General features: G+C 50.9%; 3 protein-coding genes and 1 non-coding gene across 4 annotated transcripts in view; 3 read left to right on the top strand and 1 right to left on the bottom strand.

Moving 5' to 3' along the window:
* Aars (alanyl-tRNA synthetase) overlaps positions 1-9,310 on the top strand; it is a 26,489-nt gene extending 17,179 nt beyond the window's left edge. The window contains exons 13-20 of the mRNA XM_004625999.3: positions 2,088-2,294; positions 2,874-3,058; positions 6,324-6,432; positions 7,001-7,114; positions 7,573-7,692; positions 7,804-7,890; positions 8,254-8,367; positions 8,768-9,310. Of these exons, the coding sequence (XP_004626056.1) occupies positions 2,088-2,294; positions 2,874-3,058; positions 6,324-6,432; positions 7,001-7,114; positions 7,573-7,692; positions 7,804-7,890; positions 8,254-8,367; positions 8,768-8,953 (1,122 nt within the window). The 3' untranslated portion in view covers positions 8,954-9,310. The remainder of the gene's footprint in view (positions 1-2,087; positions 2,295-2,873; positions 3,059-6,323; positions 6,433-7,000; positions 7,115-7,572; positions 7,693-7,803; positions 7,891-8,253; positions 8,368-8,767) is intronic.
* A 1,009-nt stretch (positions 9,311-10,319) lies between these two features.
* Positions 10,320-12,383, top strand: Exosc6 (exosome component 6). Its single transcript, XM_004625788.2, has one exon. It carries the CDS (start codon positions 10,372-10,374, stop codon positions 11,188-11,190), a length of 819 nt encoding a protein of 272 aa, XP_004625845.1. The 5' UTR covers positions 10,320-10,371; the 3' UTR covers positions 11,191-12,383.
* Positions 12,384-14,944: 2,561 nt separating this feature from the next.
* Positions 14,945-19,351, bottom strand: part of LOC111815088 (heterogeneous nuclear ribonucleoprotein C-like) — a 5,352-nt gene continuing 945 nt past the window's right edge. The window contains exons 2-6 of the mRNA XM_023709328.1: positions 17,079-17,147; positions 16,858-17,003; positions 16,376-16,489; positions 15,738-15,874; positions 14,945-14,983 (exon numbers count right to left, since the gene is read on the bottom strand). Coding sequence (XP_023565096.1) covers positions 14,945-14,983; positions 15,738-15,874; positions 16,376-16,489; positions 16,858-17,003; positions 17,079-17,147 — 505 coding nt within the window. The remainder of the gene's footprint in view (positions 14,984-15,737; positions 15,875-16,375; positions 16,490-16,857; positions 17,004-17,078; positions 17,148-19,351) is intronic.
* On the top strand, positions 18,132-18,202 carry Trnag-gcc. Its single transcript has one exon. It is a non-coding gene; the product is annotated as a tRNA-Gly (tRNA).

The following is a 19,351-nucleotide window of genomic DNA, read 5'->3' as shown; positions in this document are numbered from 1 at the left end:
GATTGAACTCAGGTCCTTGACTTGCCAGGCAAGCACTTATTCTACTGAGCCATCTCCCCGACCTCATAGATGATTTTGTAACCTCAGATTCTTCAGGAGCTAGGGCTGGCCAGATAGCTCAGCAGACAGATAAACAGATCTATTGTCCAGGTTGAGAATTGGCTGTGTGTGTGTGTGTGTGGTGTGTGTGTGTATTAGGTGTGTGCGTGTGTTGGTGTATGTTACTAGGGACCAAGCCCAGGGTCTTCACTCTGAGAGTGCTAGGAATATAGCGTGATGTGGCTAACTGTAAAGGGCCAGCCAAGTAGTAGTTTTGGCTTTGTGGACCACATGATTTTGATTCTAGTTGCTCAGCTCTGCTCTGGTAGCGCATAGGTAGCCACAGGTGTAAGCAAATGTGTGCCATTGTGGCCTAGGAAAGTTACTTGTTTTTGTTTTTAAATTATTTTATTGAGAAATAGCAATAAGACAGTTTCAAAACTGATTAATAGGACAGTTTCAATAATCAATACATTGTACATTGTTATCTTCTTAGTGGTTAGCCATAGTACACAAGAAGGATATCCTGTCCAAACAATATTAGTACACCTCTTCTTCTCATTGAATTAAGTGAAAGTAGCTGTGTATCTATCCTAACTATTCTGCATATACATATACAAAATGATCTTTCCTTTATATCCCTTTTTTTTGTTTAGTCCTGTCAGAGGTTGATATTCTGTTGGCATCTAAATATTATAGGTGTTTGAATTCAGCAAAACAATCTAACACTGTCTTGCAGTCTATAATATTAGTGGGTTATCCTCAGAAGTTATTGACTTGAGCTTTTCACAGCTGAGTATTAATATGACTTTACTTTATATACCTTGATTTTATACTTTTCTGCTGGATGGTTAAGACCAAAATAAAGCAAGGCCTATATAGCAAGAAATGTAACTTTTATATCTGATAAGGTCAGTCAAGTACCCTCAGGATTTACCCTGAAACCGTGTACCGCACTTGTAGATCCTTTGTCAGTGTCAGCCATGAGGATGAGTCACGGCTATTGCTTGACCAATTTGCTCTCTGTGAAGGCCTGAGAGAATGTTTTCTCTCCAGGTGACTTTCCTTAGGCACACTGTATGTCATCGATCATGTTGCTCTGTAGACCCATAATCTCCTTGATCAGAAAATTTGGGACACAACTGAGTTACATGATGTTACAGTATAGGTTCTCCTATGTCCCGAGTCTTCATTGACCTTGAAAGGCTATGGTCAAAATGTTGGCTGTCCTTGCAGCCCTTTTATTTCTCTAGTTTTTGGTCTGCAACTTAGGTTGTTAATCCTCCAAAAGAGAAGCTTATTATTACCCTACAACATATGCAGTTGGGTTTAACTTCACTATCTGTCTGAATATTAAACATCTTAGGCATAACAGGGAACAGGTGTTTTCCATCAAGTATTGATATGTTAAACATTAAGTCTCTATAGAATATAGAGATAAACATTTAAAAAAGGAAAAATATTTAAAGAATATGAATAAACAATTACATATTTTTACACAGAAATTTAGAAATCTGGGGCTGGAGAGATGGCTCAGTGGTCTAAAGCACCTACTTGAAACAAGCTTGGCAAAGCACAGGGACCGCGGTTCGATCCCCAGCACCACATGCCAGCCAGACCCGCCCCTTGGTGGGCTGAGCTGGCCACACACACACACACAATAAATAAATGTAATAAATAAAAATATTTAAAAAGAAAAGTTTAACCTTTAAAAAAAAAAAAAAGAATTTAGAAATCTAACCATATACAGCATTGTAGCAGGACAGTCCTGTGAGGAAAGTTATTTGTAAAAGCACACAATGGGCTGTATTTGGCCTGTAGGCCACAGCTGGCTGATCCCTGTCCTGGGCCAGGCAGAGGAAGGGGCAGAGTATGCCTCACTTTGTATACTCTTTTGTCAGGACTTAGTCATGTGACCGCATTAACCTGCAGGGAAAGCTGGAAAATGATGCTTTTCTCTCAGCAGCTGTGCACCCAACTAAAAACTCTAGACCTTGAGGAAAACAGCCTTCTGTTACTGACCTGTCCACCACCCATGCCCTTTACAGCCCCGGCGGAGACCCATCATGAGCAACCACACAGCCACCCACATTCTCAACTTTGCCCTGCGCTCAGTGCTTGGGGAGGCGGATCAGAAAGGCTCACTGGTCGCTCCTGACCGCCTTCGATTTGACTTCACTGCCAAGGGAGCCATGTCCACCCAACAGATTAAGAAGGCCGAAGAAATCGCTAATGAGATGATTGAGGCAGCCAAGGTAGATCTGGCTATGAGTTCACTCCTTCCCCACCACATTCTATCATAGAGGCTCATGGTCCATGTGTTCCCATTCTGTTGTACCATATTCTGTCCCACAGCATTGATTTGCTAAAAGCAGCGATTCTCCAACTACTTTTGTAGAAGGCAGAGATGGTGTTTGGGGAAGGTGAGAGCCAGGGGGAGCCAGGTCCATGACCTAACCCCTCCTTAAAACATCCAAAACTCTTCTAATTATGTCTCCTTACATACAGCCTACCTACATGACCTTTGTGGGGGGGTTTTTTGTTTTGTTTTTTGATGGAACCCTGGATTGAACTCAGGCCCTTGCTCTTGCCAGGCAAGCACTTACTCCACTAAGCCATCTCCCCAGGCCCCTACATGAACTTTGGCTCACAGTGTAACGAAAGAGATGGAAATCCCCTCTAGTCCCCGCCACTCATATGTGCTGTGCTGTTGTAGAAGGCTGAGGCTGTACACTGCACAGAGCCAGGGTAACAACGCAGGAGTCCTGTTGCAGGACTACACTCCCTGCCACTTTCTGTTTCCAGCTTTCATTCCTGTCTTCTTTCTATGACAGCCTGTCTATACCCAGGACTGTCCACTGGCAGCAGCCAAAGCCATCCAGGGCCTGCGGGCTGTGTTTGATGAGACCTATCCTGACCCTGTGCGAGTTGTGTCCATTGGGGTCCCAGTGTCCGAGCTGTTGGATGACCCCTCAGGGCCTGCTGGCTCCCTCACTTCTGTTGAGTTCTGCGGAGGAACGTGAGTACTGTGGGAGGAGCTGCAAGAGGTGGGTTCACCTGCCTTGTTCATTTGGAATCACTCTTCAGCTAAGCCAGCTCCCTCTCTCTTTCCTTTCCTTTTCTTTTTCCTTCGAGTTTCTTTCAGTGCTGGGGATGGAATTCAGGGCCCTGTATATGTTAGTCAAGTACTCTGCCACATCTAGCTTCCAACTCTCATTTTCATAAGATGAAAAAAAAGTCTTCAGAAAGTTACTTGTCAAATGGTATTCCCAAGAATCCTAGCCAGACCAGGGAGATGGCTCAGTAGCATAAGCACTTGCCTGGCAAGCGCAAGGGCCTGAGTTCAATCGTCGGTTCCACAAAAATAAAGAATCCTATTAGGTGGTAGCTTCTCCTGGGCTTATGATGTAATGGCCCTAGGAGGAGGTGGTGTGCTGTTAGACTGAGGCCGTACACTACACAGAGCCAGGGTTGCGACCTGGGAGTCCTGGTGAAGGGCGATACTGCAAAACATTTTAAGAGGACTTGGCACAAAAGTTGCTTGCTCTTGTCTCCTGGTGTGATCCTGAAGGCTTGTTTGAATTCAGGATTCAGCAGAGCCATGGGGTGCTCATGGAGTTCTGATGTGCCCCTAGCCTCGTTTCCATTCCTGATGCTTCTCACAGTTCGCTTTGCCAGCTTGAGCAGCACCCAAGGAAGTAAGCCTGTTGTCTCCGCCCCCAGCAGATGATGTGGTGAATGCGGCTCAACTGATGTGGACAGTCACTTGTTTCTCACAGTTTGGATTCCTCTATGGCTCATGGGGTGTTTTGTTTTTCTTTTTTTTGGTGCTGGAGATGGAATGTATGAAGAACTTTACCACTAAGCTAAAATCCCAGCCCCGTATGGGTTCTTTTTGGGTTGTCCTTGGTGGCCAGGAAAGTTCTTTTATACCAAAAGAAGCCTGGTGGGAAGAACATCTCTCAGGCCTGGTCAAGCCTCATCAGGGCTTCCTGCAGGCTTCAGCAGCAGGTAGGGAGTGTGGAGAGCAGGCTGAGGTCTGGAGGATTGAATTCCCAGCCTCTGCCCAGCTGAATTGGGCCTTCAAGTGAGTGTCCCAAATACCTATTTGCTGCCACTGTTTATGTTGTGTTTTTCCCTTGTGCTGGGTATTGGACCCATGCCCTCACATGTTTGGCAAGTGCTTTACCACTGAGTCACATCCCCAGCCCCTTGCTGGGCCACAACACACAACTTTCAGAGATTTCATACAACATGCACAGAATAACTAAGGGTTACTGGATAATTGAGGGTTAGGGTCTTTGAGCAACTGGAGAATATGACCTACTTGTATTTTTTTAAAACTGTATTTGGTATGGGGTCTTGCTACACAGCTCAGACTCCTAAGTGATCCTCCTGTTTCAGCCTCCCCAGCACTGGGATTATAGGCATGTGCCACCATGCCCAGTTTCAGTGGCCTGAAAGATGACTCAGTGGACTAAATGCCTGCTTAGGCAAGAAAGGGACTGGGGTTTGGTCCCTGGCACCACATGCCATGCTAGCCCTGTCCCCACGTGCACTGAGCCAGCCACCGAGACCAGGCATGGTAGCACGTGTCTGTAATCCCAGTGCTGGGGAGGCTGAAAACAGAATCACTGTCAGTCTGAGCTGTGTAGGATTTTTTTTTTTGGCGGGGAGTGTACTCAGGATGCCTTCAGGGCAGGTCTGGTTTGGCTTGAGGATGAGGGGATCAAACCACAGCATCCTGAGCCTACTGCTTTGTTTCAGCAGGCACTTAAACACCTGAGCTAATGGGCAGGCCCCTGAGTCTGAGTTGTGTAGTGAGACCCTGTACCAAATACATAAAAAAAATGGGCTGGCCAAATAGCACAGTGGATTAAAGCACCTGCAAGCAGGCACAGGGACTGGGGGTTTGATCCCCGGGGCGTGTTCAGACGGCAGTTGAGATTGGATGTGGTGGTGCATGCCTGTAATCCCAGCTCTTGGGAGGCTGTAAACAGGTGGATCACTATGAGTGATCTAGTAGTGAGACCCTGAACACCCTGTAGACCCATTCCTAAAATACAAAAAGAACAACAACAACAAAAAAAAACCCAAATACATAAAAAATAAAAATAAATTGACATTAAAAAAAAAAGAAAAGCAAATAAGTAAATTGGAACAGGATCTTGCTAAGTTCCCTGTACAAGCCTCTAACTTGTACTGGCCATTCCTAAAATACAAAAACAACAACAATAAAAAAAACTCCAAATACATAAAAAAGAAAAATAAATTGATCCCCAGTTCCGCCAAAAAAAAAAAAAAAAAAAAAAAAAAAATTGACATTAAAAAAAAAAGAAAAGCAAATAAGTAAATTGGAACAGGATCTTGCTAAGTTCCCTGTCCTGGCCTCTAACTTGAGCTCATCCTGCCTTAGCCTCCAGAACACTGTGATTAGAGGTATAGTCCACTATAGTTGGCCACAATTTTGTGTTTTTTTTTTTAATTTTTTTAATTTTTTTTCATTTTGTAGTACTGGAAATTGAACCCAGGGCCTTGTACATGCAAGGCTAGTGGTTGCCACTGACCTACATCCCTGGTATTATCTAGAGAGCAGGATACAGTAAGTCCCCAACTGAGGAATGAGTTCCCTTCCGGGGAACCGTTTGTAAGTCCAACAAGTTTGTATACAGTTGAGAGCTTCCTGGCAGTCCCCTCCACATCCCACTGCTTTTCCTCTGATTTCCGGATGCCCTCCAATGCCATAGAGCACAGTGCTCCTATACACGGTCACATGGTACAGTGCGCACACAGCAGCACAGCACAGCTGCGGCAGTGTCCGGCAGACACGCAAGCTACTTCTGCAATTCCTTCAATCTGAGAATGTTGGTAATGCGAGATCCACTGGGATCCATGAAACTCAAATGTTTATAACTCAGGGACTTACTGTATAAACATAAAACTTGTGTTTCATTAAAGGACCAAACATGTCATGAGGATCCTACCAGCAGTAATGGATGGATGTTAGCACTCCTCCATGTTTCTGCCATTTTATTTTCCCAACAGCTACGTGAGGGAGAATTGTCCCATTTTATGTGAGAAAGCTGCAGCTCGGAGCCCAGAGCTGCTGGGCCCTACATCCCTTGCCCTTGCTTAGCCAGTGCTGTGCTTGAGATTCCCTTGGTACGAAAAGCTTTACCCTCTCTTTGCTGGGGCAGCTGCCTCCCAGCCACTGACAGCTGCTGTGGGCACAGCGGCCCAGGCCATCTGAGCTTCTCACGGAGGACTCTTGCTCTGCCCTTCAGGCATCTGCGGAACTCAAGTCATGCAGGAGCTTTTGTGATTGTGACAGAAGAAGCTATTGCCAAGGGTATCCGCAGGATCGTTGCCGTCACAGGTGCTGAAGCCCAGAAGGTGAGCAGAGTAGCTGCTGTGTAACTATCAGAAGAGCCTGAGGTGTCCAGTCTGCAAATCTATGCAGTGCACGGTTCTGTGGTCACTGTAGTCAGAATGAAAGGGCAAACTGCTACCTGTAGATGTTCACCAATTAATTGCCTGCTAGAGGAAAGGCAGCACCGCACAAGGTTTCCTGGCTGGCGTGTTTTGCTGTGGTTTCAGTGCCCCATTGCATCTCCGTACATCCTAAGTGGTGTGTGCCTTGTGCTAAGTGCATGCTACAGAGGGACGGTTGCTCTGGGGGTGCCATATCCTGAGGTGTGGTTCATTCATGCAGTATGAGAGCTCCTGTCTTGGGACACCCTGAGCCTGAGTTAGGGTGCAGCCCTTGCCAGCTTGGCACGTGTAGAAGTTACTCCTTTGTGGAGCAGCAGCTGCCAGCGCTTGCTCCCTGAAGGAAAGGAGCTTCTGGTGTCTTGGGGTTTGTTGCTGCACAGCCTGTCATCAGCACTTCCACAGCTGTTAATAGACAACAAAGGATGCTAACAGTTTCTGTTCAGAGTTTACAGGTCTGTCTCCTTTCCAGGCCCTCAGGAAGGCAGAGAGCTTAAAGAAATCTCTCTCCACCATGGAGTCCAAAGTGAACGCCCAGACCGCACCAAACAAGGATGTACAGAAGGAGATTGCTGACCTTGGTGAGGTAGGGCATCCCCCCAACACACCTACTCTTTGCTTATGCTGGAGGATGGAGGTCCCACATCTTCCTGAAGAACTGTCACTGCAGCCAGCCCCTGGTTCTCAGGGGAATAGCCTTTGGGCCAACTTCTGTCATCCTGTGTCCTTGCAAAGGGGACCCCTTAGATTGATGAATACAACTGGAAAGGACCAAGCTTTAGTGAGAGCTGGGCTTCAATGAGGCTCTTTTGTCTCTTACCATGCATGGGACAGCTGCTCTGGTCGCTATAAAGCAACTGGGCTCAAGGCCAGTGGTTACTTTTTTTTAATCTTTTATTTTTTTATTTTTTTTTTTTAACTTTCTCTCCTTTCCAGGACATTTGGCAGGGAGTTATGGTTCAGAGGCAGAAGGGGAAACTGGGCTGGAGCTCAAGCCCTTTTTCCCGTGGCCCAAACCCATACATCTTCCCATTCTGGTTCTAGGCCCTGGCCACCGCGGTTATTCCCCAGTGGAAGAAGGATGAACTTCGGGAGACTCTGAAATCCCTAAAGAAGGTCATGGATGACCTAGACCGAGCCAGCAAGGCTGACCTCCAGAAGCGAGTGCGTCTGGCAGTGCTACAGGATGGAAGGGAGCTGGGAAGGAGGGTTTCTGCTGTAGCTTTCTAGGTCTGGGCCTTTGCCTGAGCCTCTCTTCTGGATTCCTCCTTGCAGGTGTTGGAGAGGACAAAGCAGCTCATCGACAGCAACCCCAACCAGCCCCTGGTCATCCTGGAGATGGAGAGCGGTGCCTCTGCCAAGGCAACTGAGGGCTGGGGTCCAGGCGCTGCCCCACCTTTCACTGCTTGTCCCCTTCCTTCTTAGCCTCAGCCCTCTGGTAGCAAATGGGTGGGCTTTGTGGCTCTGAGCTCCGGGCACCTGAGGGCCTATTGTCTAGGGCTAAGTTTAGGTTGAGCCATGGAGAGATTTGTGGCTGGAGGAAGGAGCAGCTCCAGAGTGTGGCCAGGGCCCTGGCTTGAGTCCTCCACACGGGGACCTGAGACAGCACCTACTCTTGGGACCACCAGGGAGTGACGGGGTCTTTGGGCTGAGCTTTGCAACAGTTCCTGTGCAGAGTAAGGCCCCTGCCCCAGGGCTGTGGCCTGATACCAAGTCTCCCCATAGGCCCTGAATGAAGCCCTGAAGCTTTTTAAGACTCATTCCCCTGAGACCTCTGCCATGCTCTTCACAGTGGACAACGAGGCTGGCAAGATCACATGCTTGTGTCAAGTACCCCAGGTCAGAACTGCCTGTAGTCTTGCTCCAAATCCTGGAAGCCCCCAAGCTGGTGGGAAGCAAAATCCATAACTGCTCAGAGTTTGGTCCTCTTCCCATTGTTTGCCAAGGCTAGTTGCCCACAGGCCCCATGAGAAGCATCCAGTCTACCCACCTGTTGTCACTTTTCTCTATCACCCCTCACCCTTAGGTCTTTCTTTGGTGAAAATATTTGAACTGTGCTGGTTGATACCTGGGTTTGCCACTTTTCCTGGTCATGGCAGTGGCCACCAGCTACTTCCTACCCCAGCTGTAGTGGTCTGTCTCTCCCCCGGGGTAAGGGTGGATATTGATAGCTCCTGTTCCTTGTCTTTCCCTCAGTCCCATTCGGTCCTGATGCCTACTTCCCCTTCCTGTCTTCCAGAATGCAGCCAACCGGGGCCTAAAAGCCAGCGAGTGGGTGCAGCAGGTGTCAGGCCTGATGGATGGCAAAGGTGGTGGCAAGGATGTGTCTGCCCAGGCCACAGGCAAAAACGTGGGCTGCCTGCAGGAGGCACTACAGCTGGCAACTTCCTTTGCCCAACTGCACCTGGGAGATGTGAAGAACTGAGGGGAGAACAGCTCCAGCTGGGAAAGTCTCCCCACTACCACCTGGATGCATCAGTCCAGCCAGGGGCTCTCCATATGCCACAGGGCATTAGAATCTGGGGACCTTCAAACAGCCCCATCCATCCTCTAACCCCCGCAGTAACCAGAACATGCCTGGGAGCCATCCTGTGACTCTGTCCCTTTACGTTACTGCTCTGAGCCCAACATGTCAGCACCATCTGTCTACAACCACTACACGGGATTGCTGTTTAACATAGTCATGCTCATGTCTGTAGAAAACGTCCCTGTCCTGAAACTTCTGAGTCTGCAGGTATGAGGCCTTTTTGCTTCAGAGAATAAAAGGACTATGTGCAATACATGAGGATATCATGTTACCTGTATCTTTTCCTCCTGGATGTTGCCTAGCAGCCCAGGACTATTCTCAGTGGCCACAGAAGTGCTCTGGCTCTGTTGTAGCTCTAGTGGCTGTGCTTTGGGAATGGCCCCTGGGGTTGCCTTCAGAGGGGTGGCATGAGATGGAGAGAGGCATTTGTAAGTCCATAGAAATGACTGGGTTACTTCAAGCAAGGACACATCTTTCTTAGAACCTCTTGGACAATTCCATTTCTTTGGCCTCTGTCCCCCTCCTCCCTCTGAAACCGCTGAGGAGAGGTGAGGTGGTCTCATAGTTTTCAAGGTACTGGCATTGCCTTCCCTGGTCCAGTGCCTACCCCCTCGTTTCCTTGATGGTCAGTAAGGATGGGGACGAGTCCAGTCCTTTCTAGTCTGAAGTCAAGGTTTGGAATCGGTGCGCAAGGTGACTGGCCTTGGGAGGCGATCTGCGCTGGGGGTGAGGGCCCTCACTTGGCGTGTGAGAGGAGGGGGTTCGAGGAGTACGCCCCAGGTGGGGAGAGCCGGGTGTGGTGTATGCCTGTAATCCTAGCACTTGGGAGGCTGAGGCAGAACTACAGCAAGGTTGAGGCCAGGCCTGGGTTACATGTGAGTGCAAGGCCAGCCTGTCTCAGATAAGAATAAAGATGACTTCAAAGTCCTGTGCAGGAGAGAAAACATTCCATCCGTCCGTGTTTATTCCCGCCAAGGCACAGGTTAAGGAGAGCTGAAAGTCCTCCCTTTGTCAGGGCAGTGGGAACAAGTGCAAAACTAATTACAACCGTCATAGATGAAAAGAAAAAGATCTACTTCCTGAGACGGGCTTATCCTGGGAGGCTAGAGGTCGACTGCCCCGCCCAGGCGCCCAGACTTCAGCCCCCGCGCCGAGAAGTGCTCGCTGTTGTCCCTCCACACCAGCGGGGGCAGTGTGGCTGTGCCCTGCCGCCGCTATCCCGACAGCCCTTGCGCGGGCGCGCGTCTTTAAGCGGGCGGAAGCGCTCGCACGAGGTAGGGCAGCAGGAGGAAGCAGCTCCGGCGCCGGTCGTTGCCATGCCCGGCGATCACCGCCGCATCCGCGGGCCTGAGGAGTCACAGCCGCCGCAACTGTATGCCACTGACGAGGACGAGGCGCCCGCTCCCCGCGACCCGACGCGGCTGCGGCCCGTGTACGCGCGCGCAGGGCTGCTGAGCCAGGCCAAGGGCTCGGCCTACCTGGAGGCCGGAGGCACCAAGGTGCTGTGTGCCGTGTCCGGCCCGCGCCAGGCCGAGGGCGGCGAGCGCGGGAGTGGCCCCGCAGGGGCGGGTGGGGAGGCCCCCGCCGCGCTGCGAGGTCGTCTGGTATGCGAGTTCCGCCGTGCGCCCTTCTCGGGCCGTCGGCGCCGCGCTCCCCCTGGCGGCGGCGAGGAGCGCGAGCTGGCGCTGGCGCTGCAGGAGGCTCTGGAGCCGGCCGTGCGCCTGGGGCGCTACCCGCGCGCGCAGCTCGAGGTGTCGGCTCTGCTGCTGGAGGACGGCGGCTCGGCGCTGGCCGCAGCGCTCACGGCCGCCGCCCTCGCCTTGGCCGACGCGGGAGTCGAGATGTACGACCTGGTGGTGGGCTGCGGCCTGAGCCTCACGCCGGGGCCCGAGCCCACCTGGCTCCTGGACCCCACGCGCATGGAGGAGGAGCGCGCCGCCGCCGGCCTCACCGTGGCGCTCATGCCGGTGCTCAATCAGGTCGCTGGGCTGCTGGGCAGCGGCGAGGGCGGCCAGACTGAGAGCTGGGCAGAGGCCGTGCGCCTCGGCCTTGAGGGCTGCCAGCGCCTTTACCCGGTGCTGCAGCAGTGCCTGGTGCGCGCAGCCCGTTCGAGGGGCGCCGCCGCCCCGCCCTGAGCCCGAAGCCTGCGCAACGACTACGCCGAGGATCGGGCTGCCTCTACACCAAGAAGACCTGCGCCGCCGGCCTCCTGACTGTGCCGAGCTCGGAAGTTGGAGCACAGGCGAGGATGTGGGGTGGAGGACACGGCGGGTGAGCCGGATAGCTGCCTAGATACGGCTTTTTACAAACTATTCCTTATTAAAGGAACTTTGCTACGTGAGCTGGCTCCCAGACACGACCCAGTTGAGGAAACCTGTGAAAGCAGTCTGCCCCCCACGTTGGAAAGGACTTCTCTGTTGGACTCACTTGGAAAATGAGACCTGGAGCCTTGTAAAAGGCTTCAGCCTGCCACCGACTCACTCTTGTGTAAACTGGGCTACTTTTCAGAGGATGGCAAGGGATCTGTATGCCTTCTTTATATCTAAGACAAACACCTTTTTTTTTTATTTTTTAAGTGTCTTTTGTTATTTTTTGTGTAAGATTTGAAAGAGGTTCTTTTGAGCTGAGGAATTACGTTCTTGGATCCGGGCTTGGGCTGGTACAGCCTTAACTATACCTACCTGCCTCTTAGCGGGCAAAAAAAACCAGGCTGACTATTGAAGCAGCTGCCGGGGTTAATGTGGGCAATTGCTTTGGAAGAAGCTGCTGATGAGAGCAGGGAGGAGGACATGGCTCAGGAGCAAGCTGGGTTTACCCTAAGCCCCAGGGTTAGTGCCGGCCAAAACTACAGCTCAGGGTTAGGTAGCTGGAAAGGGTTGTGCACTGGGTAGAACCCACAGCCCAGCCTTTTCTGGCCGGCAGAGCAGTCCAAGAGGCTTTAACTGGTGCTGGTGAAAAGTGGGGTTCCAGGCTTGACTTGCCTGTTCCTCTGCACTCTCCACTTCTGGGAGGCCCTGAGCGGCATGGGCTGGGGAAGAGGGCACGTAAGCTCGCAGAGAATTCCCCAATAGTGGGATGCTGCGCAGGGCCCTTATTCGTAGGGCTGAGCTGACTGACCACGAGATGGTACATGGCTCTGTGGCACCTAAATCCTGCCATCTGCTCAGGACTGGATTAGAGAAAGCCAGATAAATGTTCAAAGGACACAGCACTCTGGTCTGCACCCCAGTTTGGTATGACCTTCAAAATTTTAGTGTCTTGGGGGGCATGATGGTATGCACCTGTAATTTCAGCACTTGGGAGGCCAAGGCAAGAGGATTGTCTGAAGTCTGAGAATAGCTTGGGCTACAAAGTGAGCTCAAGGCCAGCCTGAACTGCACAGCAAGACCCTGTCTCAAAAATACAAGAAAAGGAACATAATGAAATTGGTTTTTTTCAAGTCCTTTTCACTTGAATTTTTCTAGGTAATTTCATGACATTTTTCTTGAATTTCATGAAAAACTTTAAAAAATTACAATCTTAATGGAACTGCTATCTTCCAATAATTTACCAAAATTACTAACACAAAGGGTAAGAGGAGGGGAACCAGGTGTATGTTCTATGGACCTTTTAGAAAACATGAGGTTGGGGCCAGGGAGATGGCTCAGTAGAATAAGCGCTTCCCTGGCTTATTCTTCCCTGAGTTTAATCCCTGGTTCCACAAAAAACAAAACAAAACACGGGGTTGTTTCTTTGGTCACATATGTGGGAATCTACAAAAAGGGTGATACTGTAGACATCAGGGGAAGGGTACTGTGCAAAAAGGAACACCTCACAAATGTTACCATCGTAAAACAGGAAGTCTACAGTATTGCCCAGAATACTTTAGCATTGTTGTAAACAAGTTAAAGGCAAGATACTTTCCAAGAGGATTAATAAGCGTATTGAGCATATTAAACACTCAAAGAGGTTTTTCTGTTTTTCCATTTGTATATTTGGTACAGGTCTCACTACACAGCTCAGACTTTTAGGGATCTTCCTGTTTATCAGCCTCCCCAGTGCTGGGATTACGGGCGTGCGCCGCCACAGCTGGACTTGGTTGCTGGCTCAGTGTGCTCCAGAGGTGGGGCCAGGGCAGCATCAAGCACCAGGCTTGCCAAAGCAGGCACTTAGTCTGCTGAGCTATCCCACCAGCCCTTCAAAGGGTCTTGCTAGCTTCCTGAAACGTGTCAAGGAAAATGATCAGAAAAGGAAGGAAGCCAAAAAGGTCCCTGGGTTCAGTTGAAGCGCCAGTCTGCCTCACCCAGAGAAGCACACTTTGTGAGAACCAATGAGAAGGAGCCTGAGTTGTTGGAACCCATTCCCTATGAATTCATGGCATAAGCTGGGGATGTCACTCTGCCATTCAGCACCTGGTTGGCAGCTTAAGTGTTCTAGGTCCTAGTAAAAATTTTAAAATCCTGTGTTGTAAGGGTGGTTTTCTTAGTTGAACAAGTATGTGGTGCCATCTTACCTCAGAAGTATTTGTAGCAGGGGGGAAACTACCCACTCGGGCCCCTCCTGTCCATCTCTCGGGACAGGAGCTTTGTCTCAATAAATATATTCTGCTCATAAAAAAAAGACTTGTAGCAGATTTTCACTGTATCTCGTAATTGTGTCTAGTCTACTCTTCAGTGTGTTTCTTGCTGAAAGATATTGCGGAGGTATTGTGCAGGTGTATACCGAAATATCCAAATATTTATAAAATTTATATTTGCTTGAAGATCTTGTAAATCACCATGGGGAAAAGGCATATCAAAGTAAATGGAAATTATTTTGGTTAAGCAAATAGAAGTCCATTTCAGTTAAATAAACTTTAAAGCACAAACAAAATTTGCAGTCTTTGACATAGATGGGTCAAATGTGTACGTAGCAATAGAAAATAATACAGTTGGGACATGAAGACACATGCCTGTGATCCCAGCAGTCAAAAGTTGAGGCAGGAGGATCCGCTCAAATTTGAGACCAGCCTGAATTGCATAGTGAGAAACCCTATCTCACACACATACACACACACACACACACTATATATATTAATAGTGTCTCAAGAGCTCCCCTTTTATAGGAAGGGCTGGCCCAGAGTAGTGCGAGAACAAGAATGTTGTTCTGGGACCACAAATTAAGAACTGACCAGGAAGAAATGGACCTTTAGTTTCCCCTCTGACATAGTACATTTTCCTAGAGCAGATCTGAAATATACAGTGTACTAATGAAAAACAAGGCAGACACAGGACATAAAAATGGGGCCACTCTTCTGAAGGGTGGCTGTGTAGGGCTGAAGTCTGGAAGCAAAGAGGAGCACATACCGTGGGCCTCAGAGACCTCGTTGTTAGAATGGAGGATCATGAGTGTGCTTCACCTCTGGCTGGTGAGGGCTGAGCCAGTGCTGTGACATGTAGGGCAAGGAAAGGAGCAAGTATGGCAGTGCTTCCCAGAAAGGCTGGTGGTGCTCCCTGTACTCTCGGGGCACCTCCTGCATGCTAGACCTCAGCTTTGCTTGGCCATCCAGAGTCTCCCTGCAGTCCTGCCCATCCCAGGATTCTGGAAACAACCATCAAAACTAAACCCAGGGGCTGGGGAGATGGCTTGGTAGAATAAGCGCTTCCCTGGCAAGTGCAAAGGCCTGAGTTCAATCCCTGGTTCTGTCAAAAAAAAAAAAAAAAAAAGGCTAAACCCAACACTACAGGGAGGTTTTCCAGCTAGTGCGGCTGGTGCACTGGTGCGGCTGAACCATGTTCCATTGTCTTGGTGCCAGAATGGGTGCTCAGATTGCATGGTACTACTGGAGACCTTCAGAAAAGAAACAAGGCAGAGCAGGGGTGCAACCAGGAAGGTGCCTGGAGCTGATGAGCCTGGAAGTGTTCCCACTTGCTACTGGCTGCCCTCCTGGTCAGAGGCTTGGTTCTGCACCTGTACAAGAAATCAGGCCGAGGGAACAAGAAGACAGTACAGCTGGAAAGGGCCACCTGCTAACATCTACACCTAACATCCACAACTCTGTGTCTTGGGAGCAGGCTAGGACACAGCTGGCCAGGGCAAAGGGGACTTCACCACTGCCAACCTCTATGCCCTGGCCTTGCTGGGAGGGTCCAACTGGCAGTGTGACATTGGATCACCTTATAGACTACAGATAGTGGAGGGAGGGGATGCAGGCTCTAACGCTACATACAGGACCACTTTTGGTTCAGGGTTGGGGCCTCTCCACTCAGGAATGCCAGTGTGCCATGGCCTGTGGAGCTGGGAGCTGTACAGACAGCTTGAGACACTGGGGCAGTCAGTGGGGGTGGGGGTGGGGCTGCGGAGAGGGCAGAAACTGGTGCATTCACACAACTTACCAGGTGGTTCTTATGCCAGGGATCCAGGCCCCAGAATGCACCTGTGATGTTTCCTCTAGAGTGCTTACATTTCTCCTCCCCTTGCCTTCAAAGGTGACATTTTAACCCAGAATTGACCTAAGGGCCCAGCTGCCTGGTAGTAGCCCTTGGTACTTCTGGGCTAATGAAGTCCAAAGTTGAGATACACAGCAAGGCAGAGCCCGTCCTTCATGTACATGCTGCTTTCCCCATTCAAACCTGCCCAAACTCAAGTACCTCCTTTGCTTCACAAGGAGGCCATTGGACCCAACACAAGAAGGGTGGGAAAGGAGTGGGGCCACAGCACTCACCACCTGCTTTGTGGCTGTCCTTCCCTCTGAGCTGTCTGGATGGACCCTCCAGCCCCTGGGTGCTGGTTGAGCCTCTGAGGTTCTGCATGAGCAGCCCTCATTACCAGGGACTCCGTTCTTGTCACTGTCCTTTATCCCTGTGCAGAAAACCAATAGTTAGCCAGGCATAGTGACAGACACCTGTTATCCTATCACTCAGAGGGCTGCAGCAGGAGGCTCTCTCTGAGTCCAAGGTCAGCCTGGGGTACATAGTGAGACCCTGTCACATTAAAAAAAAAAAAAAAAAAGATAATACAACAACAAAGATCAGTCAGGGCCAAGTTTGGAGGGTCCAGCACACTCCCTCAGGGACCAGAAGTGATCTAGAGCTTGAGAGGACAAGAGGTTGATGGGCTGGCACCCAGTCATGACTCCCCATAGCTCCTGAGTGTGTAGAGATGACAAGACAACACAGAACCACAAGCCCGCCTGCCCCCCAGCCACAGGAACAGTCAAGAAAAGCATAAGGTATAGCAAAGAGGGCACGCCTGCAGACAAAACCCCCATCTGGCCCTTGGGCCCCCTGACATCTTCCAAGTCAGGAAAAGCAAGGTGGGGCCCATTGAGGACATGGCCGGGGGCTGACCCTGCAGGCTGACCTGCAGCCTGGGCCCTGTGCTGGTCCATGTGCTCCAGAACCTCCAGCAGCCTGTCCACCTGGGCTTTGATCTGGCTCAGCTCCCCCCGGATGGAGCGCAGGTCCTCTGTCCTCACTGTTGGAGAGGGACCAGGGTTGGGTGAGGCATACAGAGGCCACGGCATACAGAGGCCACGGCAGCCAAGTGCAAGGGTCCTGGGCCCACTGTAGTACACACAAGCCACCCAGCTCCCGCCTAGCATGGCAGCTGGGGCTCTATTTTTTTTTTTTTTTTTAGAAGCTTTATTTTTATTTTTATTTATTTTTGCGTGTGTGTGTGTGTGTGTGTGTGTGTGGCCAGCTCAGCCCACCAGGGGGGGGGGCTGGCTGGCATGTGGTGCTGGGGGATTGAACCGCGGTCCCTGTGTTTTGCTAAGCTTGTTCTAAGTAGGCGCTTTAGACCACTGAGCCATCTCACCAGCCCCATGCTGGGGCTCTATTTACGCTTTATCTGCTCAGAGGGCAGGGGTCTGCTCCTAGAGGACTTGTAGGGGCTGCAGCCACTCTTGACCCCGAGGCCCACGAAAGTCCTCCGGAGCTTGGCAGACATCTGGTTGATGAGTGGGGGGATCCTCTGGTATCCATACACCCTGCAGGGTCAGGATAGGCAAGTCAGGCCAACCAGCCCATGGGCTCTCCCAGGGACCGGGGCAGGATGCACTCACCTATAAGGAACGTCATCTGTGTGCAGCTCATAGTTCAGGTGGTAGTTGCTGCTGCTGCTGCTACTGCTGCTATGGGGACAGATGGGGAAAGGGGTGTGTGTGTCATTGTCCAGGGCCAGAGTCTCTTTGGTCCCCAGCTGAACTTGGGGAAAATGAAGTATACAGCTGTTCCTTAGGATGCCAAGATTCCCAGGGACTTGCCCCAGATTACTCTGCAAAACCGAGGCACAGCAGCTTGCCCTGAGTGGATTCTGATCAGGGACACTTCCCTGGGGACCCAGGGGCAGGAGAGGGACAGGTGCCTCCAGAAACTCCTCAGCCTAAGCCAGGCACTGCACATGTTCTGGATCTGAGTCTGGCAATGGATGAAAGGGAAGAGTTAAATCAGAGCCCCAAGCCAAGGTGGGGGTGTAAGCGCCTTTAATCCTGGCAAGGGAATCAGCAGGATGCGGGGCCAGCAGACAGGTTAGGACTGTGGCCAGACCACCTGGCCCTTTGTTCCAGGCCCTAGAAAACGATGATCTTACTCCCCAAAGGTCCCAGGCTCTCCAGGGCCAGCCTGACCCCTTTTCACAGACTCAGCCCGACCGGGAGGAGAGTGGTGAGTTGCGGGAGGGGCAGGGATCCATCCATTCCAGGGAGGGTAAAGTTTTGGAAGGACTTTCTGGTACTGTGGGCCCCGTGGCCAGGTCCAAGACGGGGCACAACAGAGCACATCCCGAACGCTGACCTCTGCCATTCATCCTGCCAGGGTCCCTAGAATCCTGGCAAGGTCCCCCCCACACACACCTCCCCGCTTTCGCGCTGCAGGAGATACGTGGGTGGTGGAAAGATCAAGAGTGTAGCTGATTCCGGTCTCAGGACAAAAGAGAGGAAGCCGCCAGCGACGGGAGGTGGGAGGACTGGAACGCCGGAAGATGTGGGGTCCGGGGAAGGCTGAGGTCAGGCAGGGCTCCAGGGAACCACGGAGAGTGTGATTGGACAGAAATCGGATCCTAAATAGTGCCTCCCATCGACTGCCTGAGCCACCAGGCGAGAGTTTTTCCCAGCGCAGCATTGGTGGTTCAGTGGTAGAATTCTCGCCTGCCACGCGGGAGGCCCGGGTTCGATTCCCGGCCAATGCACAAATGAGTCATCTTTTCCTTTTTCACTCTTGTTACCTCAAATGACTTGTTTTAAGTACACTTTTAAGAGTAAGCAGGGAGGAGCGTTTTACATGAACAGAATTTTATGCAACTGCTCCCCATGTTCAGACAGGCTGGAAGGAGCAGGGCTAGAGTAGGGCACCCCTGCGCTATCCTAGTCAGGGCTACCCTTCACAGTGTGCAAGCCTGGGACTTGCACCAAAAGGGAATAGAAACACAAAAGGCGCATTTGCAAGGGCAGCAATCAAGCCACCTCCTCGGTGTCCTAGGACCAGGCTGTAGGGCAGGCTGAGGGGACTTGGGAGGGCTAAATTCACCACAACTTGCCCTCCATACTAACGAATTCCACTTGGGGTTCCAAATCCCAGACCCTAGACTTCACCACCTCTCACCCAGAACCCATCTAGGAGCCTAGTCTGGGGGCAGAACCCCATTCTCACCTGTCGCTCCCTGGAGACCTGCCCAGGAAGGACCAGGGACACCATCTACCCAGCATCTGGGGAGGCGCTTGGTTGTCCGCACTGGAGTCCTCTGGGCGCAGTGAGGCCTGCAGGAGGCTACCTGTGCCCCAGAGCCTGAATGCCAGGCTCTGTGAAAGGCTCTCCCCGGAATCCCTGCTCTACAGGGCAGCTCCCCGTTGCTTTAGACTGTACCCCACCATGAACACCCCTGTCCTAGGGCAGACAGGGCTGAATCTGAACCTGCTAGGAGAAGAGGCAAGGTAGAAAAAATGAAATCTGATGAAGGCAACTAAAAGTGAAGAACCAAGGAATTTCATCTAACCTCAAAACTGGGCCTGTTTTGGGTCATGGTGGCACATCCCTGTAATCGCAGCACTTGAGAGTCTGAGACAGGACTGCTGTGAGTTGGAGGCCCGCTGGGGTACAACCTGGATTCAAAGCCAGCCTGCACTACCTAGTGAAGCCCTGTCTGAAAAAGATAAAAATAAAATAAAATGTAAAGCAAACAATCAAAAATTGCTGGGAATATAGCTCAGAATGGGGATATAGCTCAGTAGCATAACACTTGTCTGACAAGGAAAAGGTACTCAGTTCTGATTCCCAGTACGCAAGCAATCAACTACACAGTGCGACTCTTGTTTTAGAAGAAAAAAGGGGCCGGGGAGAT

The sequence above is a fragment of the Octodon degus genome, unplaced genomic scaffold, assembly GCF_000260255.1.
Source record: "Octodon degus isolate 3935 unplaced genomic scaffold, OctDeg1.0 scaffold00011, whole genome shotgun sequence".
NCBI classification, from domain to species: domain Eukaryota; kingdom Metazoa; phylum Chordata; class Mammalia; order Rodentia; family Octodontidae; genus Octodon; species Octodon degus.
This window is presented reverse-complemented; position numbering and strand designations above follow the sequence as displayed.

Coding starts and splice junctions, on each gene's coding strand:
- Exosc6 (XM_004625788.2), top strand. CDS start 10,372: ATGCCCGGCGATCACCGCCGCATCCGCGGGCCTGAGGAGTCACAGCCG.